A 25,449-nucleotide genomic window follows, 5' to 3' on the forward strand; every position below is an offset into this window, starting at 1 on the left:
AAAAAAAAAAAAAGAAAAGAAAAGAAAAAGAAAAAGATTCGGAGGAATTAAACCCAAGTAATTTTAAGTGGCTAGAGTGAGATGTGTTTGGAAGAAAGTAGAGGGTAGAGGATACTGAGAATGTAAGGTAGACTGAAGACAGGGATGATGTTGGCAAAGACTGGGTCTTGTCCCACAGGGAATATGAAGTCCTCAGGGCTTTAAAGTTGGACTGTGATGTGATCAGATATAATTTTGGAAAGCTAGTGGGCCAGTATATGAGAGACAATGAAAGGTTTTAATAGTGCTGTACTTAACTTCCAGAACATGTATAATATCACATTTAAGCAGGATCCCCACAGTTCTATTTGAAAAGTCATAATCAACAAAGAACAGGAAACTCACTGCTCTCTATGTACCAGAAATACCATGGATATGGACAAAACTTTAGCCCTCAGTAGAAGGTGGGTGTATAATAAAACGTTACTGACTACAGAAGGAGGAAAAAAAAAACCCTAATCACTTCCTTGTCTTGCTTTTGTTCATTTCTAAAATAATGCCATTCTACAAAAGGAAAGAACTAAATAATGCAGAGTACCAGTCCTTGGGTCCTTGGTCCTACACAGTTCTCTTGACATTGTTACTTACACCACTCACACATAGCACCCGAGGACCAAGGAGAAGAAATGGCATACTGTCCAAAATGTCAGAAGCTACCCCAAGAATCACCCTGGAGAGGTCCTGATTCTTCAAGCAAGAATGGAGTAAAAACACCAATAGTCTTAGTAAATACGAGAACTACATACTTTCAAATTTGTTTTCATTTAGAGAACCACTGTGAAATGCTAGGCCAAATCTTTCTTTGAATTGATAAGAGTAAAGAAAAAAAAGCAGTGATGCTAGGGATAAAGAACAACAAAAATGTTAACCTGAATGTTTCAACATCTAATCTGTCAGTATTAATGAAGATTTAAAGTGCACATATCGCAGTTCTACTTCAGGAATTCATTCTGCAGCAATAAGGCCACAAGCACAGAGAGATGTGTTATCATGATGTTCACCACTATACCCTTTCCATTGGCAAAAATCAGAAACATCCTGAACACCCAACAAAAGGGGAATGATTACATTATTTAGCATCCATACAATGAGATTCAGAAGAATAAAAGATGTAACAAGCTCTATAATGTTCAGGACATATTACTATGTGGAAAAGTGCAACTACTATGAATGCTATATTCCATTAAAAATACGTGTGTATATACCATAAAAAATAATCTATGAGGATACAACCTTATGTGTTAACAGTAGCTCCCTCTGGGGATCAGAAAACATGTATGTGGAAGGGAGACAGACATATACTTTGATCACTTTTAACTAGTAGGTTAAATGGGATTCTTCCTGTCTAATCCCAATAGCAGTTATAATTTTCCATTGACTATCACTTTACTAAGCTCTGCCCTCCCTTATGTATTATATATTCCATTTCTAATCTAAAGGTAGATACAAAACCCTCAAATAACTCTTTCCATTAACTTGGCCTTTCATCTCCATGACTGGAATTGCCTTATTACTTTTAAAGAGTGGACAAATGAAATTTTATGCAATTTAATAGCGAAGATTTTGGTTTCTAACAAATGTCATTCGAGTTTAGGGAAAAGGTGAGTTGAGCTGCGTGAACAAGAGCTCACATGTTAATAGAATTGCAGGCCCTCTCAGTTACTTCCTTGGTGGGGGTGGGGCAGGGGGAGGAGTTTGGGGGTTGGTTGGCCGGGAGTAAAATGAGGCACTGTAGGAAAAGTCTTTAGCGCTGCATCTGGCCCATAGCAGTGGGGGTGGTGGTGAGGAGGTAATATCAGCCATCATCACTGTTGTTTATATACATCCCACTCAATTATAACTTAATGGTTTAGATGCTGTTAATAACATGAAAGCATTAAGACTAGCAAAGACTGTTTTGCTCGTCTTGATATCCCTAATGTCTAGCCACTGTGCTCAATATATGTTTGTTGAATCAAGTAACTGTCATTTGTAATAAAATAGTAATAGTGCCAACCTCAGGGGGTTCTTCTGAGGATTCAGGGAGTTAATATTAATCAACCTTTTAGAACAGTACCTTGCATGTACTAAGATTTACAATTATATAAATGTTTACCGTTTGAGGTTCTCAGCTCTTTACCACAATAGCCAAAGCTCAAAGTGGTCTAAAATGTTGGTGATAATCCATTTGGCAGCAAAACCTGACCTGAACTATTCAGTCTTTATTTAACCTCACCTGGAGTGAATATTTTTTAACTGCACAAATATTAAGATTTTTGATTAGAGTGGCTATGCCCATATATAGTATGTGCACCATATAGATTACCTTTCTGAAATGTCAAAAGATTCTAATTTCTAAAATGCACTTAATATTAAGGACTTTGCATAAGGGACAGTGGACCAGTGTTACTATTTTTAAAAGATCTTGTAATTTAGATTTCAATAGCATAAATAGGGATATTTGGTTTTTTTTTTTAAATTTTTTTTTAACGTTTTTTATTTATTTTTGAGACAGAGAGAGACAGAGCATGAATGGGGGAGGGTCAGAGAGAGAGGGGGACACAGAATCTGAAACAGGCTCCAGGCTGAGCAGTCAGCACAGAGCCCGACGCGGGGCTCGAACCCACAAGCTGTGAGATCATGACCTGAGCCGAAGTCGGACGCTCAACCGACTGAGCCACCCAGGCGCCCCAGGGATATTTGGGTTTTAAGAAAACTGAGAACAAGAAAAATCTGTTAAAAGGTGACATCTGAACTTTTAAAATGCAGATTAAAACCGGATGACTAATTAGCCTTTAGTAAAAAAAAATAATAATAATAAAAAAAATGACTTTTAGCTTGCCTTCACTCCAGTTACTCCCCTTTCATTCTTACACTGGAAAGGTGATCTTCCTCCTAGTCACAGATACTTCTGTCCCCTCCTGCTGCCTTTGCGGGGAACCTCACCACCCTTGCACTTCTTCCTTATGTCTTCAGCTTCTCCTCCACCAGCTCTAATCATCCATATTCAAACATGCTTAAGTCTCCTCCAAAATAAATATTTCTACGACATCCAAGTTCCCCTTTAGTACACACCTGTCCTCCCTTTCTTGAAACATGGCATGCATCTACTGTATCTTTTTCATTTTTTCATTCTGCAATTCATGACAGCTTGGTTTCCACCCTCACCACTGTATTGGAATTGCTCATCAAGTTCATCAACAATAGGAACAGACCCTTTTATGATCCCGCCTCACCACCCTGCAGTAGCCAGTACTGTTCACCACTTCTCCCCCTTTCATGCTTAGGATTCTATTTAGAGCTCTTCAATTACATGCTCTACACTCTTCTTCTGTGTTCACATTTACTTCCCTATCAATTACTATTCACTAGCTGATAATTCCCAAATCTACAACTGCAGCCTAGCTCTGTCTCTTGAACTTCAGACACTGTTTATAAGACATTCATTTTAATGTCCCTCAAGTGACCAAACTCAAGCTGAAACTGAATTTATGTTTGCTCCCAAACCTGTACACCCATACCTCCTTGGTTCCCCATGCAGTGAGTGGCACCTACATCTGGCCTGTTGTCAGAGAGCCTGGGATTCATCTTCAACTCTTCTCTCTCCTTCACCTCTTCTCACTCCTTCATCTTTTTTTTTATTTTTTTATTTTTTATTTTTTTATTTTTTATGAAATCAGTTACCAACACCTGTCAACTGAACTTCCTAAATGACTCTAGAATCTACCATCATGATCACCTCTCTTTCAGGCCACAGTCATCACTAGCACAGACTATTCTGCCTCAGATACTTTACACAGTTCTGCTTCCTGTTTGTCTTTGGCTAATTCATTTTCAATAGTGCAACCAAGCAGGTTTTTCTTAACTGAAATGGGATCATGGCTCTCCTTTCTTTCTTAAAACCCTCCACAGCTTCCAGATGTCCTCAACATAAAGTCCACACACATTCTCAGAGCACTGTATCTTACACCTCTCTTCCTCATAGTCTATATTCTATCAGACAATCAACACATGTTTCTTGAGTGCCTAAAATGTGGTGAGCATGTTCTGGGATCTGAGGATACAGCAGTGAACCAGTCAAAGCTTCAGACACCAAGGAGCTTATAATCTAGTGGCTAGGGGTTGGGATTCACCCAAACAAATAAACTAAAGCATTCCAGATTTGAATAACTGTGAGCGCAGGGAGTATGCTATGTCAGCACATTCTGGGGACACTTTAGGTGAGAGATCTAACCAAAGACAGGTACAGCACACTCTTACTCATCTCTTAGCTCTCAGCTGAGAGCTCCCTTGGGGACTTTTCCTCATGTCATGAGTTTGGCCTGGCAGGAATTCCTAGATGCTCTGGAGCACTGTGGGGTCAATGTCTATTACCTGCCTGATTTCTCCCCCTACAGGGACTGGACAATTTGTTCCTGGCTACATAATAAAACTAGTAGGGCTTAGCATGCCTGAATTTTTCAATCAGTATTTCTTGAAGGACAGATGAAGTAATTAAGAGCATGAAATAATTTTCCTGGCCTGAAGGCCTAGTTAATTTTGAAGTAGGAAATTTTGAAAAGGTGTGTAGATGACTGAAATGAGGAAAGGCCATATAAAATACTTTATTCATTACTTCCATTTGCTCTATTGTTATTAATGTGAATAATAAGGCATAAAACTCAATACCTAGATTAAATTCACCATGGTTTTCAATGCATGCTTCTCGGCTATTTTTTTAATTCCTAGGCTCTGTAAAACTAAGTATCCTTTCTTATGTGAAAGTTTGAAACATGAAGTCATAGACCTCTTATGTAAAGCCTAATAGCTCCTTAATAGTGCTACATACTCAACTTCTGAAGAATGTTAATAACTGCACAATTATCTTCCTTTTTAGCCACATGGATTTCTGTATCTAGAGTGGGTATCATCTAAAGTCCTTTATCTGTTTTTAATTCTAAACTCAAGATTGAAAGTAATCATGAAAAACAGATTGTTAGGCACAGGTATATGCCAAGTGACTGACTGCTAGAAAGATTACATCTGCCCAAATCTATTCTCTTTGTTTCATGATTCAGCCTGTCATCTGCTGCAAGGTAACTAAAGGATTTTTCTGAGGTCATGCAACATCTTCCAGGCAGTTAAAAATCAAAGGTAAATGATTCCTGTGCATGATACATATTTTAAAAATCTACAAATCTCCCCCTGAGGTGCTGTGAAGGCTTCTGGTCACGCCAACGTTGCAGCGCGACTGTTCTATGGTCCTCTAATTCTCCACCACCTGGCATATCAGTACTCCTTCCATTATGATGGCTTACCTATGAAGATGCCTGGAAAACTCAAGAGACGGAAGAGAGATAAAAGTAAATAAGAACAGATGACAGGTCATTCCTCCAACTGAGGACAATCAACTTCTAAGCTTTTAGTGAACACCATGATGGAAGTATTGAAGTTCCATAAATCTCAGCAAAGTGTGAATTTTTATAAACCTGGCATCAATATTTTCTATTGAATGTCAGCCTGTCACACTAGCACAGCATAGTGATTAGACTGTAGCTCATAGAGAATATCAAACACAACTCTGCTTCTCTAGTCAGAACTCCTCATTGTGGTTTTAGAGTGATGAAATCAGATAATAGGTTTATATATTCTTCCTTATCATCTATAAGGCCAATATTCCTAAGTCTACCTAACTAGAGTTACTCTATTTGCTTTTGTCTTATTAGGTCTGTGATTGTGTTTCTAGTTTACTGGATTTTGCTGACAGGTATTTCAAAGCCTATGTCCTTGTATAAAATAAAAGTTAATTTGCTTTGCTTGAGTAGTTGAAAATCTTAAAGAGCCAAGATAGTCAGACATGTGGATGAAGGTGAGAAAAAATAGCATAGATTTAACAGAAACAGGTAAAACAACTGTCAAGGAACTATTTGAACAATGATGAATGTGAACAAGGAAAGCTAAAATGATACAGGAAATTTTTTTAAAAAAGTGTCACTTACCCTTAACTCTTCCTTTGTATTGAAACTATCAAGAAGTTGTTGATAATGTCTATCTGTCATTTGTCGTAATAGGGACAGGAGACAAGCAACAAACTCACCCTAATGTAAAGAAAACAACAACAACAACATAATTTTTAATGAGAGCAAAAATGAACATCAGTAACTTACCTTGAACTGCCCTCAAATAGAACACTTTTTAAGTGTTTTTTTTAAAAAACCCATGAGGATCTAAAGTCACTCTGTGAAGTCTTTTTAATCTAAACCAACCATAATATTATGGTCAAAATTTTTCCCTCTGATGAATACCCTTTACTTGGTATACATGCATTTTCAAATTGGGAGATTTTTTTTTTTTTTTTAACTTGGGTGGAAGCTTTTCACTAGGAAATCAACCTCACACACTTAAAAAAGGCAAGGCCATTTACTGAGAATTTACTATACCTTCATTCATTGTCATTTGAACCTCATTATCAATGCTATGAGGGGGTATAATATTTATTCAAAGAAGATAAATTGTAGGTTCAGTGGGCTAAAAGACTTGTCCAAAGTCACATCACTAAAAAGTGAAAGAGCTAGACTTATCTCTACATCTTTCTGACTCCAAAGCTCTTCCAGTAACTTCATGCTCATTTTTGGATTCACATAATCTCTTCCAACTCATCTGAGTGCTGGTCTGCTGATTTTCAGGGTATAAGAAAGCCATACATTACAATGTTGGTTCCAAACTCCTTTTAAAAATAGTTCGTCATTAAAAAAATAAAAAATAAAAATAGTTTGTAATTCTTTGTTGCTTGGGTGCTATGTGATTGACTCCTAAAAAGTCAATTTTTAAAAATTAATAATGAAAAAAGTAGCATCCATAAAATTGCTATCACTTGCATTTCCCAAAGTAAATCTGATATAAAGTATCTGTGCTTTGATGCAACCTTTTTTGCTCAGCAAAAAATGATCTACTTTTAATGAGAACAATAACATTTAAAACACAATGAACACAACAGGCGTGGCAGTCAGTAATGACTCTAAATTTATAAAAATGTACCTTAATTGGGAATTGGTGTGTGTGTGTGTGCGTGTGTGTGCCTGTGTGTGTTTACATGGAAAGAGACTATGGGCTCACATATAAAATTAGAGACTAAAGCCTCTCAGAAATTGGGATTTTCCAACAGAGGCAGCTAAGCCAGGACAGTCAAACATATCCCTACCAGCTGCCATGGGAGGCCTGAGGATGCTACTTAATGACAACACAGGGTGGCCAAAGATGCAGGCTGGCTTCTTGCATGAGAATAAATAATTATCACACACAAGTATGACAGATAATTATTCCTGCATGCTTATTAGGGCAAATATTTAAGAAACTAACTAGTAAGGGCTAGCAGAAATCTATCTTCTAAGCACAATATAATACTTTGTTAATGAACAAAGACATTCTTGGTACTTAACACAAGAAATAGAAAATTCAGGGGCACAATGGTTAATATTTTAGTGCATGTGTGTGAGGAAACAACCCAAAGCTAGGAAGATATCCTAAAGGACTGAGAGAACAGTATCTGGTGCTCATAAAGGGCTGGGAATAGTGCCTTTTCTCACCAGCAAGACTGGAAAAACCTTGCCATTATTAGGGAATCAATTAGAATACTAAAAATGATCTTTTCTCAGTGGCAGGGAAAAATTACTCCTAGAATAAATGCTGCTCTGATCCTACCTAAAGAAGTTCATAAGCAAGGTGTTAAATAATCAAACAGTTCCTAAGAAATTTAACCTCATGCTAAAGCAACATTCAAAGCTATTTTTAGGAATTAAAAAAAATCCACTTTTCAAAAGCATGAAATTCACAATCTCTGGCATTCAAGAAAAATTACCAAGCATATAAATAAATAGCAGGAAAATAATGATGCAAATGAGGAGAAAAAAAATCAATAAAAACAGATCCAGATAAAACATAAATAACAGAATTAAAAGTAAAGGGCATTAAAATAGTTATTGTTACTATATTCTATATATTCAGGAAACTAGAGTAAAGTTTGAACATGTTAATTTCAGACATGAAAGATATCAAATAGATTCAAATTGAACTTCTAGAGATGAAGACTATAATGTGTGACATGAAAATTTACTTAATAGGACCACTGGCAGATTAGACATTTGCAGAGGGTAAGATTACTGAACTTGAATTAGAAATTCTCCAAAAGTAAAACTACAACAGGGGTGCCTGGGTGGCTCAGTCGGTTAAGCGTCCGACCTTGGCTCAGGTCATGATCTCACAGTTCGTGAGTTTGAACCCCGCATCGGGCTCTGTGCTGACAGTTCAGAGACTGGAGCCTGCACTGGATTCTGTGTCTCCCTCTCTGCTCCACCCCACCCCCCCCCCCCTCCTTCGATATAAATAAAAACATTTAAAAAAAATAAAAAAAAAACCCACAACAACAAAAAAGAAAAAGCATCAGTGAACTATAGGATAACTTCCAGTAGCATAATATATATGTAATTGCAGATCTCAAAGAGGAGAGAGTAGAAAAAGTAATTGAAGAATAAAGGTGAAAATTTTCAGATTCTATGAAAACTATAAACCTATGTATCAAAAAAGGTCAATAGTTCCTATTCACAAGAAACATGAAAGAAAATACACAAAAGTAAATTATAATAAAACTGCTGATAGCCAGGGATAAAGAGAAAATCTTAACAACAGTGAGTGAAAAAAAAGACACGTTATATATAGAGAAACAAAGATAGGGATGAGATAAATCTCTTTAGAAATAATACAAGCTAGGAGAGAACCAAGACGGCGGAACAGCATGGAAGTTTTCTGTGTGTCTTGCGTCCATGAATTACAGCCAGACCAACACTAAACCATCCTGCACACCTACAAAACTGATCTGAGGATTAGCATAACAATCTGCACAACCTGAACCACAGAACTCAGCAGTACACGGCGCGGAGAGGTGAACATGGGGAGAGAGAAACCACAGAGGGCAGGGAGCTGCTTTGCGGGTGGAGAGAGGATGGAGATGGGGACAGGGGGGAATATGGGAAAAGCTCCCCAAAAGCAGCTGGAGAAAAAGTAAAAAATTGGAAACAGCCGCAGGGACTAAACTAAAAATGGAGAAAGGAGAAAGAGAGGGTTTAAATTCCATTAAGACTGTAAACAAGGGGAGTGCAGAGTCTGCAACTCTGCAGTTTGATACCTGGCAGTGCTCTGGTGGGAAGGGCAAACCCCCAGGAGCAGAGCGGGGTCCAGGAGGTTCTTGGGCCACATGGGGAAAAGCAGTTCCACTGCTGGAAGGAACTTTGGTAGAGACTGTTGAGGCCACCTGGTCCCAGCAGACCCCAGAAAATGGCCACATTCGCTGGTGCTGGAACAAGGTCATTAAGGGTGAAGCCTGGTGCCAGATGTGGGTTGTGATTTTCCATAATCCTTGAAACACTGCTGCTTAACTATCTCGTGAACTTTTTCTGGGGCAGCTGGCACCTGGGTGCAGTCTCGGGGCACCGGCAGCAGCATGGTCCCACGAATGTTCCTGGGTGCAGCCGGCATTCGGCCATTGCCCGGTAAGACCCTCTGCGGAGGGTTGGAACGGGTCAAAGCCACAGTCCCTCAGAAGTAAGGTGCCAGGGAAAACAGCCGCATCTGAGACAAAACTTAGGAGAGAGGTCCTACCTAGGGCTTGGTCACGGACAGAGTAAAAGTGGGGAGTGGATGAAAGCTGAAGACAAAGGATCGGTGGGCGATTGCTGATTGGGGAGAACAGAGTTCTGATACTAGAGACTAGGTAGCTGGGTGACGCCATTTTCACCACTCCCACGCATGCACATACACACCTACGAGGGCCACAACACTCCACCCCAGTAGGCTAGCAGTGCCATCTAGTGAAGAACGGAGCCATTACACTAAGTCCTGCCCAACTGGGCCAACCTAGCTCTTCAAGAACACAAGTCTCACTGCCTGCTTAGTTTATGGACAATAAAGCCCTTCATAGTCTGACTTCTAGGGAAAAACAGTAATTTCAGTAGTATTTCAATCTGTTAGCAGGTCCATGTGTTCAATTCTCTTTGTTTCTTCCTTTTTTCTTTTTTCTCTTTTTCACTTTTTTTCTTGAATACAGAAAGAGAAAAAATTCATTCTTATTTTCAATTGTTATTAAGAATATTTTACTATATTTTTTACTTTTGTGTAATTTTTTTCAAATTCTATTTTACTTCCATCATTTATTTTAGTCTACTTCAGTGTATTCACTTTTTCAAATTTCAAACAATTTCCTTTTTTTCTCTTTCTTTTTTCTCTTTTCTGTTTCTTTTCTTTTTCTTGAATAAGGAAAGAGAAAAAATTCATTTTTTAAATTTTTATTAAAAATATTTTTCTTTAATTTTTTCTACTATATTCTGTACTTTTGTGTAACTTTTTTCAAATTCTACCTTACTTTTAGTTTACATTTTAGTTTACTTCAGTTTACATTTTAGTTATAATACTTCAGTGTATTATTCATTTTTTCAAATTTTTAAATGATTTCTTTTTTTTTCTTTTTTCTCCCCCTTTTTTCTCTAATCTATCAAGCCACTTTCAACACCCAGACCAAAACACACCTAGGATCTAGCATCATTTATTTGATTTTTTGTGTGTGTATTTTTAATTTTTTAATTTTAATATTTTTTAAATTTTAATGTTTTTTTAATTTTAATTTTTTCTACTTCATTCCTTTTCTCCCTTCAAAATGATGAATGAAGGAATTCACTCAAAAAGAAAGGGCAGGAAGAAACGCCATCCAGGCATTTAACCAACACAGATACAAGCAAGATGTCTGAACCAGAATTTAGAATCATGATAATAAGAATACTAGCTGGAGTCGAAAATAGATTAGAATCCCTTTCTGCAGAAATAAAACAAGTAAAAACTAGTCAGGATGAAATAAAAAATGCTATAACTGAGCTGCAATCACGAATGGATGCCACAGCAGCAAGAATAGATGAGGCAGAACAGAGAATCAGTGATACAGAGGACAAACTTATGGAGAATAATGAAGCACAAGAAAAGAGGGAGATTAAGGCAAAAGAGCACGATTTAAGAATTAGAGAAATCAGTGACTCTTTAAAAGGGAACAACATCAGAATCATAGGGGTCCCAGAAGAGGAAGAGAGAGAAATAGGGGTAGAAGTGTTATGTGAGCAAATCATAGTGGAAAACTTTCCTAACGTGGGGAAAGGCACAGACATCAAAATCCAGGAAGCACAGAGATTCAACAAAAACCCATTAGATTCAACAAAAACCGACCATCAACAAGGCATATAGTCAAATTCACAAAATACTAAGGCAAGGAGAAAATCATGAAAGCAGCAAGGGAAAAAAAGTCCTTAACCTACAAGGGAAGACAGATCAGGTTTGCACCAGACCTATCCACAGAAACTTGGCAGGCCAGAGAGGAGTGGCAGGATATATTCAATGTGCTGAATCAGAAAAATATGCAGCCAAGAATTCTTTACCCAGTAAGGCTGTCATTCAAAACAGAAGGAGAGATAAAAAGTTTCCTAGACAAACAAAAATTAAAGGAGTTTGTGACCACTAAACCATCCCTGCAAGAAATTTTAAGGGGCACTCTCTGAGGGGAGAAAAGATGAATATATAAATACATACATACGTACATACATAAATTCATATCTTTCAGTACTCACTGTAAACATCAATGGACTCAATGCTCCAATCAAAAGACATAGGGTAACAGAATGGTTAAGAAAACAAGATCCATCTATATGCTGTTTACAAGAGACCCACTTTAGATCTAAAGACACCTTCAGATTCAAAGTAAGGTATTGGAGAACCATCTATCATGCTAATGGTCAACAAAAGAAAGCTGGAGTAGCCATACTTATAGCAGACAAACTAGACTTTAAAATAAAGACTGTATCAAGAGATGCAGAAGGGCATTATATCATAATCAAGGGGTCTACACACCAAGAAGAAATAACAGTTGTAAAACATTTATGCACCAAATGTGAAAGCATCCAAATATATAAATCCATTTATCACAAACATACAGAAACTCATTGATAGTAATACCATAATAGTAGGAGACTTCAACACCACACTCACAGCAATGGACAGATCATCTAATAAAAAAATCAACAAGGAAACATGGCTTTGAATGACACACTGGACCAGATGGACTTAACAGATATATTCAGAATATTTCATCCTAAAGCAGAAGAATATACATTCTTCTCCAGTGCCCATGGAACGTTCACCAGAATAGACCATATACTGGGACACAAATCAGCCCTTAGCAAGTACAAAAAGATCGAGATCATACCGTACATATTCAGACCACAATGCTATGAAACCTGAAATCAACCACAAGAAAAAATTTGGAAAAGTAACAAATAGTTGGAGACTGAAGAACATCCTACTAAACAATGAATGGACTAACCAAGCAGTTAAACAGGAAGTTAAAAAGTATATGGAAGCCAATGAAAATGATAACACCGCAACCCAAAACCTCTGGGATGCAGCAAAGGCAGTCATAAGAGGAAAGTATATAGCAATCCAGGCTTTTCTAAAGAAGGAAGAAAGATCTCAGATACACAACCTAACCTTACGCCTTAAGGAGCTGGAAAAAGAAGGGCAAATAAAACCCAAAACCAGCAGAAGACAGGAAAGAATAAAGATTAGAGCAGAAATTAATGCTATTGAAACCAAAAAAACAGAGAACAGATCAATGAAACCAGAAACTGGTTCTTTGAAAGAATTAACAAAATTGAGAAACGACTAGCCAGTTTGATCAAAAAGAAAAAGGACGCAAATAAATAAAATCAAGAATGAAAGAGGAGAGATCATAACCAACACAGCAGAAATAAAAACAATAATAAGGGAATATTATGACCAATTATATGCCAATAAAATGGGCAATCTGGAAGAAATGGACAAATTCCTAGAAACATATACACTACCAAAACTGAAACAGGAAAAAATAGAAAATTAGAACATACCCACAACCAATAAGGAAATCGAATTAGTCATCAAAAATCTGTCAAAAAACAAGAGTCCAGGGCCAGACGGCTTTCCAGGGGAATTCTACCAAACATTTAAGGAAGGGTTAACACCTATTCTATTGAAGCTGTTCCAAAAAATAGAAATGGAGGGAAAAATTCCAAACACATTCTATGAAGCCAACATTACCTTGACTGCAAAACCAGAGACCCCAATAAAAGGAGAACTGTAGACCAATTTCCCTGATGAACATGGATGCAAAAATCCTCAACAAGATATTAGCCAACCAGATCCAACAATACATTAAAAAAATTATTCACCATGACCAAATGGGATTTATACCTGGGATGCAGGACCGGTTCAATATCCACAAAACAACTAACGTGACTCATCACATCAATAAAAGAAAGGACAAGAACCATATGATCCTCTCAATAGGTGCAGAGAAAGCATTTGACAAAATACAACATCCTTTCTTAAAAAAAACCCTCAAGAAAGTAGGGACAGAAGGATCATACCTCAAAATCATAAAAGCCATATATGAACAACCCAAAGTTAATAACATCCTCAATGGGGAAAAACTGAGAGCTTTCCCCCTAAGGTCAGGAACAAGACAGGGATGTCCACTCTCACCACTGTTATTCAACACAGTATTGGAAGTCTTAGCCTCTGCAATCAGACAACACAAAGAAATAAAAGGCATCCAAATCGGCTGGGAGGAGGTCAAACTTCCACCCTTCGCAGATGACATGATACTCTATATGGAAAACCCAAAAGATTCCACCAAAAAACTGCTACTAGATCTGATCCGTGAATTCAGCAAAGTTGCAGGATATAAAATCAATGCACAGAAATTGGCTGCATTCCTATACACCAACAATGAAGCAACAGAAAGAGAAATCAAGGAATCGATCCCATTTAAAATTGCACCAAAAAACATAAAATACCTAGGAATAAATTTAACCAAAGAGGTCAAAGATCTATACACTGAAAGCTATAGAAAGCTTATGAAAGAAATTGAGGAAGACACCAAAAAATGGAAAAATATTCCATGCTCCTGGATAGGAAGAAGAAATATTGTTAAAATGTCGATACTACCCAAAGCAATCTACATATATAATGCGATCTCTATCAAAATAACACCAGCATTCTTCACAGAGATAGAAAAAATAACCTAAAATTTGTATAGAAACAGAAAAGACCCCGAATAGCCAAAGCAATCTTGAAAAAGAAAACCAAGACAGGAGGCATCACAATCCCAGACTTCAAGCTATACTAGAAAGCTGTAATCAAGACAGTATGGTACTGGCACAAGAACAGACACTGAGATCAATGGAACAGAATACAGAATCCAGAAATGGACCCACAAATGTATGGCCAACTAATCTTTGACAAAGCAGGAAAGAATATCCAATGGAATAAAGACAGTCTCTTCAGCAAGTGGTGCTGGGAAAACAGGACAGTGACATGCAGATGAATGAACCTGGACCACTTTCTTATACCATACACAAAAATAAACTCAAAATGGATGAAAGACCTAAATGTAAGACAGGAATCCATCAAAATCCTTGAGGAGAAAGCAGGCAAAAACCTTTGACCTTGGCCATTGCAACTTCTTACTCAACACATCACTGGAGGCAAGGGAAACAAAAGCAAAAATGAACTACTGGGACCTCATCAAAATAAAAAGCTTCTGCACAGAGAAGGAAACAATCAGCAAGACTAAAAGGCAACTAACAGAATGGGAGCAGATATTTGCAAACAACATATCAGATACAAGGTTAGTATCCAAAATCTATAAAGAACTGATCAAACTCAACACCAAAAAAACAAATAATCCAGTGAAGAAGTGGGCAAAAGACATGAATAGACACTTCTCTAAAGAAGACATCCAGATGGCCAACCGACACATGAAAAAGTGCTCAACGTCACTCATCATCAGGAAAATACAAATCAAAACCACAATGAGATACCACCTCACACCTGTCAGAATGGCTAACATTAACAACTCAGGCAACAACAGATGTTGGCGAGGATGCGGAGAAAGAGGGTCTCTTTTGCACTGCTGGTGGGAATGCAAACTGGTGCAGCTAGTCTACAAAACAGTCTGGAGGTCCCTCAAAAAATTAAAAATAGAACTACCCTACAACCCAGCAATTGCACTACTAGATATTTATCTAAGGGATACAGGTGTGCTGTTTTGAAGGGACACATGCACCCCAATGTTTATAACAGCACTATCAACAATAGCCAAAGTATGGAAACAGCCCAAATGTCCATCGATGGATGAATAGATAAAGAAGATGTGGTATATATATATATATATATATATATATATATATATATATATATATACATACACACACTCTCACACACACACACACACACACACACACACACACACACACACACAATGGAGTATTACTTGGCAATCAAAAAGAATGAAATCTTGCCATTTGCAACTATGTGGATGGAACTGGAGGGTATTATGCTAAGTGAAATTGGTCAGAGAAAGACAAAAATCATGACTTCCCTCATATGAGGACTTTAAGAGACAAAACAGATGAACATAAGGGAAGGGAAACTAAAATAATATAAAAACAGGGAGGGGAACAAAACAGAAGAGACTCATAAATATGGAGAACAAACAGAGGGTCACTAGAGGGGGCGTGGGAAGGGGAATGGGCTAAATGGGTAAGGAGCATTAAGGATTCTACTCCTGAAATAATTGTTGCACTATATGCTAACTAATTTTGATGTAAATTTTAAAAAATAAAATTAAAAAATAAAAAAGAAATAATACAAGCTAGAAGACCATGGAGTAACACCTTTAGAGTACTGAAAGAACAAAAACAACTATCAATAGAGAACTTTTTATTCACCAAAAATCTTTCAAAAAGAAAGACAAAACAAAGACTTTTCAGAAGCTTAAACAGTTCACTACTTCTATCAATGCTGCACTAAAGGTATCTAGCCAGTGCTATAAAGCAAGAATGAGTAATAAGGCATACAGAGTGGAAAGGAATAAAAAAATGGACAGAGAAAATGCTATTGAATCTGTAAGAGTCACTATAACTACTTAAGTGAATTAATCAATGTCTGAGAATACAGGATCATAAATTTACCAAAACCAATTTTACTTCTATGTATGAGAAATGAGTCATCAGAAACTGAAATTTAACATAACATAATCTATAATACCACTGAAACACAGAAGTACTTAGTCATATATATGATAAAAATATGGTAAGATCTGCACACTGAAAATCATAAAATACTGATGAGAAAAATTAAAGACCACCTAAATAAATACAAAGATATACTATGTTCATGGATTGTGAGGTTTAATATTGTTCAGATATGGATTCTCATTGAATTGATATAAAGATTCAGTATAATCACAATCAATACCACAGTGGGCCTTTAGAAAGTGACAAGCTGATTTTAAAATTCATATGGAAATGCAAAGAACTTGAAATAATCACAACACCTTACAAAAAGAATAAAGTTGAAGGACTTACACTAGTTGACTTCAAAAATTATAAAGCTATGGTAGTCAGGATATTGTGAAACTCAAATAATTATATTGAGGGAAGGAAGTCAAAATGCCACATTCCCCTGCAAAAACAACAGTGACTATGTAATGTATGATTCTGTTCATAAAATCCCAGAAATGCAAACTTATCTGTACTAACAGAAAGGTCAGTGGTTGCCTGGGGATGTGGTAGAATGGAGAAGCAAGATGGAGGAAATAAAGAGGGGTACCAGGAAACTTTTGAGAGTGATGGACATGTCAATTATATTGATTGTGATAATGGTTTACAAGTATAATATATATCAAAACTTATCAAACTGTATACTTTAAACATGTACATTTTTTTAATGTCAACTACACCTTAATAAAATTTAAAAAAGACATTATGACAACACTATCAATTTATGGAATGGCACTATGTATAGGTTTGATTACATTATCAAATGCATTCCCTACTAGACCCTTGTTGGGTGAACACTATTAATTTCATTTTACATTAAGATCTGCTAAGGTTAAGATATTTATCCCAAGTTTCATGGTGAGAAAATGGTGAAACTGGGATATGAACCCAAGTATCTCTGGTTCTTATTCCTACTGCTGAGACTGATTTGATTTTACAGAGATAATGTACCCAAGTTTGAGGTTATATTTCAAATATAAATAGACGTATAAGAATCTGTCAGTTGATAACCAGTGTCCAATGTTTTATCCTATTAAATCTCAACTTAAAAATGCAAATCTACGTAGTAGAAACCCTTTTCTTATCTCTTAGTTTTTCTACATCCTACATACACTATCTCTAATATAGCTACTACAGTAATACCTTTAAAATGTTTATTCCTAAAACATTTATTCCTAAAACATACCATCCTGTGAATAGTAATATACCTTGAAGTTGAAAGAATTACATATACTTGCAATAATTTTAGTAATAAGAAGAGAAATTATTCAAAAAACAAGACTTTATTTAAGTCCTTATAGTCAGTGTACACATGAACACGTCTGTGAATACAGGTCAGTATCTACATATATCACATCTGGTGCAGACTGCAAACAGCTTACCCTGGTATCTGATCTGTGGCACATTTACAATGTGTTGTTAACCCCAATATCTACTGTGCAATGTCATTTTATTCATCCATTTAATCTATTTAGGAACTCCAAGCACATTTAACCTGTAAGAAGCCTTGGTGTCCATTGGCCACAGCAACATTTTTCTAGGTATATCTCCTAAGGCAAGGGAAACAAAAGCTAAATAAACTATTGGGGGAGGGGTGTCTGGGTGGTTCAGTTGGTTAAGTATCAGGCTCTTGATTTCAGCTCAGGTCATGTCATGACCTCATGGTTCATCAATTTGAGTCCTGCAGTGGGTTCTGCGCTGGCTGACAGCATGGAGCCTCCTTGGGACTCTCTCTCTCTCTCCTCTCTCTGCCCCTCCCCTGCTCTCTCTCTCTCAAAAATAAATAAATAATCATTAAAAAAAATAATATATTTTAAAAAGTAAATTACTGGGACTACATCAAAATAAAATGCTTTTGTAAAACAAAGGAAACCATCAATAGAACAAAAAGACAAAATATTGAATGGAAGAAGATATTTGCAAATGATATACCCAACAAGGCATTTAATTAACATCCAAAATATAAAAATAACACCAAAAAACCCCTAAACAGTGTGGTTTAAAAACAGGCAGAGAACCTGAATAAACATTTTTCCAAGAAGACATACAGATGGCCAACGAGTTCATGAAAAGATTCTCCACATCACTCATCATCAGGAAAATGCAAATAGAAGCCACAATAAGATATCGCTTCACACCTGTTTGAATGCCTAAAATCCAAAAGACAAGAAACAACAAGTGCTGGAGAGGAGGTGGAGGAAAAGGAACCCTTGTGTAGTGTTGGTGGGAATGGATATTGGTACAGCCACTGTGGAAAACAGTATGGAGGTTCCTCAAAAAATTAAAAACAGAAAGACCATATGACTCAGTAATTCCACTATCGGGTATTTTCCCACAGAAAATGAAACACCAATTCGAAAGGATATAGGTACCCTTGTGTTTACTGCAGCCTTATTTACAATTTACAATAGTCAAGACATGGAGGCAATATAAGTGTGTATTGATGGACCAATGGATAAGGAAAACATGGTATATTATGCAACCTTAAAAAAAGGGTGAGATTGTGCCATTTGAGACAACATGGATGGACCTAGAGGTTATTATGATAAATGAAAGAAGCCAGACTGAGGAAGAGAAATACCGTATGATTTCACTTACAAATAGAATCTTTAAAACTTGAATAAATACACAAAAAGCAGAATCAGACCTATAAATACAGAGAACTGAAGGCTGCCAGAGGGGACAGGGGGTGAAAGGCTGGGCAAAATGGGTGAAGGGGAGAGGAAGATACAGGCCTCCAGTCATGGTATGAGTAAATCATAGGAGTAAAAGGCAGAGTGTAAGGAATACAGTCAGTGATATTGTAAGAGTAATGGAATAGTACAGATGGTAGCTACCGTCGTATAAATTTGCCCCATCACTAAGTTGTACATCTGAAAGAAACCTAACATTGTGTATTGACCATACTCAGAAAAAAAGCTTAGATGTCCAATATCTTACTAAGGTACTTTTGTCCATAATGTGATTTTTTGTTTTTAAAATATTTGAAGTATCTGTCTGAAAACCCAAGAGTCAACAATTTGTTAAAATGATAAATAAAAACCAATGTTAGCCAACATCAGGATGCTGGGAATTATTCACGTATGAATTGGCTTTAAAACTCTATGTGTCTCAGTGGCTTACGTCTACCTTATTTATATTGAGTACAAAGGATATTTCTATTAATAATTGTGAATAACAAGAGTATTAGAGGGCTACAACAATAGTCTTCATGAAATCTTCTATTATACCTATGTACTATTTTTTTTCCAGAAATTTCTTACTCAATTCTCCTGAAAATCTTCCCATCCCCTGACCACACGCCCACAGGGCATGAAAACTTCAGCTAAGTCCATCAGAGTATCTTTCTTAGACATGGCCTATGCTGAGTTGGGTCACCTGCACTACAGATGGTGCTAAACCAAATTATGTGCAAAGAAAAGAAGCATTTATAAATTGTAAGGAACCCTAGAGTCCAATTACTTGAGGGTGTGAGCAAATGGCCATGTATACTGCTTTATAAAATCTGCTTCCACATACAACTAGATTTTTGAAAAGAACCAATTACAATGGTGTTTTTTTTTTCTCTCCAGTAAGAGAAAGCATTTTAAAGTTTCAAGAACAGTTGGTAGAAGAACAAAAAGTACAATCCTTTTAAACAGTAAAAATAAGGCTCCTGTTATCTCGAATTATGATACAGCAGAAGCCAGTCCTCCTGTTCGCGTCGTGGGGGGGCAGCGTGACAGCTAAGCTACTTGGAAGAGAACTGAACACTTCACCACGACACGCTGTGGGACCTGCCTTTACCCACAGTACGTCCACTTACTGTGGGCACTTTTGCTGCGAAGACTGAAAAGTGTTCAATGTAGGACTGCCATGTAAACACACCCTATTATTCAGAGAGCCATGTTCTCCAGGAGAAAATGGTGAAGAAACGAAGTCCTCCGTGCCCACAGAGAACTGACCCTGTGAATGACCAGCTCGTGTGTCTCACCACAGAATTACTTATAATGGCGTTACCTATAACACCCTCATTATTCAGCAGTAATAATAACACTAGACTATTGTTGCCGCCACAGTAACTAATGGCTCACGTTTACTGATACTGTTTAATCAGTTAACAGATCTGATGAAATCCTCACACTAACTTTAAGAAATGTGCAATGATTTTGTTTTAAAGATAAGGTACAGAAGTGGAGAGGTATTAGTAAGTCGCCCAAGAGCACGCAGGGGATGAAGTGGCAAAGTAGGATTCACACCAGATCGGCTGAGTACCCTCAAAAAAACGTCTTCAGGCATAAAATCAAAGGTGCTAAATAATTAAAGTGCAGGTTTCCTAGCAAATCTCAATCGACATACCTTGAGAGAGTTTGGGTTTTTTTGGAAAGTGGAGGGGGTGCTACATGGCGATGCTCGGGAAATTTCTCTTCATGTGAATTTCCTAAAATTTACAACAATGGATGATCATCCTGTCTGCTCATCTCCCAACTTCATCTGCAAACTTGATTCAGGGCCTTCAAATCTCTTAACGCACACTGGTTATCACAGAGTGAAGGCCTGAAGGCCATGCATATCCCAGAGAGATTTGTCACTGACAACCCAGCCTGAAGATACCAAACACTCTGAAAAGGTGTTTTATCTTTTGACCTCAGGCAGTCTTTATCCACCTTCAGAGTTTGCTCTGATTTTATTTGCTGGCTGGGCTATTACAATTTTAAAACCATGTTAGAGCTGTATTGCCAGGCAGCAGTTAAAATGTTGCCATCAAAACCATAATGAAGGAGAACTTTCTTCTGCTTTGGAGAAGATGGCGTGGATACACTTTTACCTGTCCCTCCTGCTAAGTGTGACTTTAAAAGCCTTGCTATCAGACTTTAGCCTCTACTACAAAGCTGTAATCATCAAGACAGCATGGTATTGGCACAAAAACAGACACATAGACCAATGGAATGGAGTAGAGCCTCCAGAATTGGATCCACAAAAGTATGGCCAACTAATCTTTGACAAAGCAGGAAAGAATATCCAATGGAAAAAAAGACAGTCTCTTTAACAAATGGTGCTGGGAGAACTGGAAAGCAACATACAGAAGAATGAAGCCAGACCACTTTCTTACACCATTCACAAAAATAAACTCAAAATGGATGAAAGACCTGAATGTGAGACAGGAAACCATCAAAACCCTAGAGGAGAAAGCAGGAAAAAACCTTTCTGACCTCAGCCGCAGAAATTTCTTACTTGACACATCCCCAAAGTCAAGGGTGTTAAAAGCAAAATGAACTATTAGGACCTCATCAAGATAAAAAGCTTCTGCACTGCAAAGGAAACAATCAACAAAACTAAAAGGCAACCAATGGAATGGGAAAAGATATTTGCAAATGACATATTGGACAAAGGCCAGTATCCAAAATCTATAAAGAACTCACCAAACTCCACACCTGAAAAACAATCCAGTGAAGAAATGGGCAGAAGACATGAATAGACACTTCTCTAAAGAAGACATCCAGATGGCCAACAGGCACATGAAAAGATGCTCAACGTTGCTCCTCATCAGGGAAATACAAATCAAAACCACACTCAGATACCACCTCACGCCAGTCAGAGTGGCTAAAATGGACAAATCAGGAGACTATAGATGCTGGCGAGGATGTGGAGAAACGGGAACCCTCTTGTACTGTTGGTGGGAATGCAAACTGGTGCAGCGGCTCTGGAAAACAGTGTGGAGGTTCCTTAAAAAATTAAAAATAGATCTACCCTATGACCCAGAAATAGCACTGCTAGGAATTTACCCAAGGGATACAGGAGTGCTGATGCATAGGGGCACTTGTACCCCAATGTTTATAGCAGCACTTTCAACCAATAGCCAAATTATGGAAAGAGCCTAAATGTCCATCAACTGATAAATGGATAAAGAAGGTGTGGTTTATATATACAATGGAATACTATGTGGCAATGAGAAAGAATGAAATATGGCCTTTTGTAGCAACATGGATGGAACTGTAGTGTTATGCTAAGTGAAATAAGTCATACAGAGAAAGACAGATACCATATGTTTTCACTCTTATATGGATCCTGAGAAACTTAACAGAAGACTATGGGGGAGGGGAAGAAAAAAAAAAGTTAGAGAGGGAGGGAGCCAAAGCATAAGAGACTCTTAAAAACTGAGAACAAACTGAGGGTTGATGGGGGATGGGAGGGAGGGGAAGGTGGGTGATGGGCATTGAGGAGAGCACCTGTTGGGATGAGCACTGGGTGTTGTATGAAAACCAATCTGATAGTAAATTTCATATTAAAATAAATAAATAAATAAAATTAAAAAAAACCTGAGAATAAACTGAGGGTTGATGGGGGGTGGGAGGGAAGGGAGGGTGGGTGATGGGCATTGAGGAGGGCACATGTTGGGATGAGCACTGGGTATTGTATGGAAACCAATTTGACAATAAATTTCATTAAAAAAATAAATAAAAATAAATAAATAAAAACCTTGTTATCACATATAAAACAGAAGAAGAGTCTGAAGGTGGAGAAAAGAGAGCAGTCTGACCAGGGACTTTGGGACCTGAGGAACATAATATTTAGTTCTCTGGGATTTCTTTCTGTTTCAGATATCCCACACCTGAAGTTGGAGAAGCTGGCCACCCTGAAACACCAACAATTACAAACAAAAATCCCCCACAAAAGCCTACACTCTTTGGCCAAAGGATCAGGAAAGGGGCAGTTTACCAGGACGAAACTTTCAGTCATAACTGGTCCAGTCCAGTTGAACACCATAAAAAACTGTGGCCTCACCCACAGCAATGCAGAGCTGAGACTGGCACTCTCACGAAGCTGTGCACAGATGCCCTAATACCTCTCTGAGATAAAGCCAAATAGGGACTAGGTGCTTTCCTGCTCAATGGTCAGTGTTGAAGACAATATGGGGAATGCGAATTTCTATGTCAGGCCATAATGTCATAACACCACCTCCTTCTGCTGCCAAGTGGTATCCCATAAAGCCAGCTGAAACAGTAAGTTTAAGTAAGATGCAGAGTCTTGTAAAATCAAGATGTCCAGACTTCAGCCAAAAGTCACTTATCATAACAAGAACCAGGAAGATCTCAAATTGAATGAAAAAGGACTGAATCAGTGTCAACATTGAGATAAAAAGAATGTTAGAATTATCTGGCACAGCTTATGCAAAAATTAACTCAAAACGGTTCAAAGACTTAAATGTAAAATATAAAACTAAAACTTTTAGGAAGAAAACCTAGGAGATAAACTTTAGGATATAGGGGTAGATAAAATAATGCTTAGATTTGACATCACAAGAATGATGCATACAAGGAAAAACTGACAAAGTGGACTTCATCAATATTAATTTTTTTTTGCAGAAGACCTTGTTAAGAGGATGAGGAAACAAACTATAGAAAGGGAAAAAAATATAAACCACATTCTCAATAAAGGACTAGTATCTAAAATATACAAAGAACCTTCAAAATTCAACAGTCAAAAACAATCTAGTTAGAAAATGGGAAAAAGACATGAAGAAGCATTTCACAGAAGAGGATATATAGGAGACAAATAATTCTAAGAAACAATGTTCAGCATCATTAGCCCTTAGGGGAATGCAAATTAAAATCACAGTAAGATATTACTACCTATCTAACAGAATACATCACCCAACAACAACAAAAAAATGACAACACCAAATGTTGAAGAGGATGCTGAGAAATTGGATCATTCATACATTGCATATATGAGAATGTAAAATGATACAGTCACTATGGAAAACAGTTTGGCAGTTTCTTTAAATACCAAACATGCAACTACTATACAATTCAAGAACAATGCTTCTAGGAATTTATCCTAGAGAAACGAAGACTTATGTTTACATAAAAACTGGTACAGAAACATTTATAGCAGCTCTCTTCATAATAGCCAAATGTGAAAACAACCCAGGTGTCCTTCACCTGAGCAATACTGAGCAATAATAAAGAACAAACCAAATATGTTTATATATTTATGTATTTATGTGTACACACACACACACACACATATATATATAAATATATATATATAAAATAACCTGGATGAATCTCCAGAGAATTATGTGGAGTTAGAAAAAAAGCCTATTACATGATTACATGTATAAATGATTATATTTATACAACATGCTGGAAATGCCAAAATTATAAAAATGGAGAAGATTTGTGATTATCAGGGTTAAGGAAGAGGTGGAAATGGGAAGGAAGTGGGTTTGGCTATAAAAAAGCAACATGAGGGATCCTTAGGGTGATGGAAATATTCTGTGTCTTGACTATATCAATGTCAATATCCTAGCTGTGATACTGTCCTATAGTCCTCTAAAATGTTACCATTGTGGAAACTGGGTAAAAGCTCTGTAATATTTCTTGAAACTCTGTAATAATTCTTACAATTGCATGTGATTCTACAATTATCACAGAATAAAAAAGGTTAATTAAAAAAAACATGAAAGAAGGGACACATGTCAGTCGGTTAAGTGTCTCTTGATTTTGGCTCAGGTCATGATCTCATGGTTTATGGGACTGAGCCCCATGTGGGGCTCTGCGCTGATGGCGTGGAGCCTGCATGGGATTCTCTTTCTCCCTCTCTCTCTCTGCCCCTCCCTGCACACACACAAGCACATACATGTGTACAAACTCTCTCTCAAAATAAACATATTAAAAAAAGAAACAACATGAAAGAACAAAATAAAAAAAATTCAATATAAAAATCCCCAAGCCAGGCGTCTGGGTGGCTCAGTCAGTTAAGTGGCCGACTTTGGCTCAGGTCATGATCATGCGATTCTGGAGTTGGAGCCTCCCGTCAGGCTCTGTGCTGACAGCTCAGAGCCTGGAGCCTGCTTCGGATTTCTGGGTCTCCTTCTCTCACTGCCCCTTTCCTACTTGTTCTCTGTCTCTCTCTCAAAATAAATAAACTTTAAAAAAAAAAAAAAAAAAAAAAAAAAAAAAAAAAACCTTCAAACCAAAAATAAACTCCAGTAGTATTCAGCAACAACACGTTTTGAGCCTCTACTATGGACCAAGTAGTGCACTTGGTAATACACGAAGTAATACACTAAGCTAACGCTATGAGGTAGGTACTATTTTCCACGTGAAACTGAGAAAACAATCACTTGCTCCTATTTGTTTAAATGAGGCAGTACAGCTAGTGCATGTATTAGGAAGTTTTTCATACTATCTTAAACTTAGTTTGTTAAAAGAGAGAGTTTAACTTTATTTCCCAAACTCACGGCTTGGTTTCCTTAGGTGAATCTCAGCTCTGAAAG

General features: G+C 37.3%; 1 protein-coding gene across 4 annotated transcripts in view; it reads right to left on the minus strand.

Moving 5' to 3' along the window:
- The window catches only part of DOCK4 (dedicator of cytokinesis 4), a 432,206-nt gene that overhangs the window by 87,153 nt on the left and 319,604 nt on the right, over positions 1 to 25,449 (minus strand). For all 4 annotated transcript variants that reach the window (XM_078440451.2, XM_078440457.2, XM_078440464.2 and 1 more), the window contains exon 26: positions 5,997 to 6,095. In XM_078440451.2, coding sequence (XP_078296577.1) covers positions 5,997 to 6,095 — 99 coding nt within the window. The remainder of the gene's footprint in view (positions 1 to 5,996; positions 6,096 to 25,449) is intronic.

Source organism: Panthera onca, chromosome A2, assembly GCF_046562875.1.
Source record: "Panthera onca isolate mPanOnc1 chromosome A2, mPanOnc1 haplotype 2, whole genome shotgun sequence".
NCBI classification, from domain to species: domain Eukaryota; kingdom Metazoa; phylum Chordata; class Mammalia; order Carnivora; family Felidae; genus Panthera; species Panthera onca.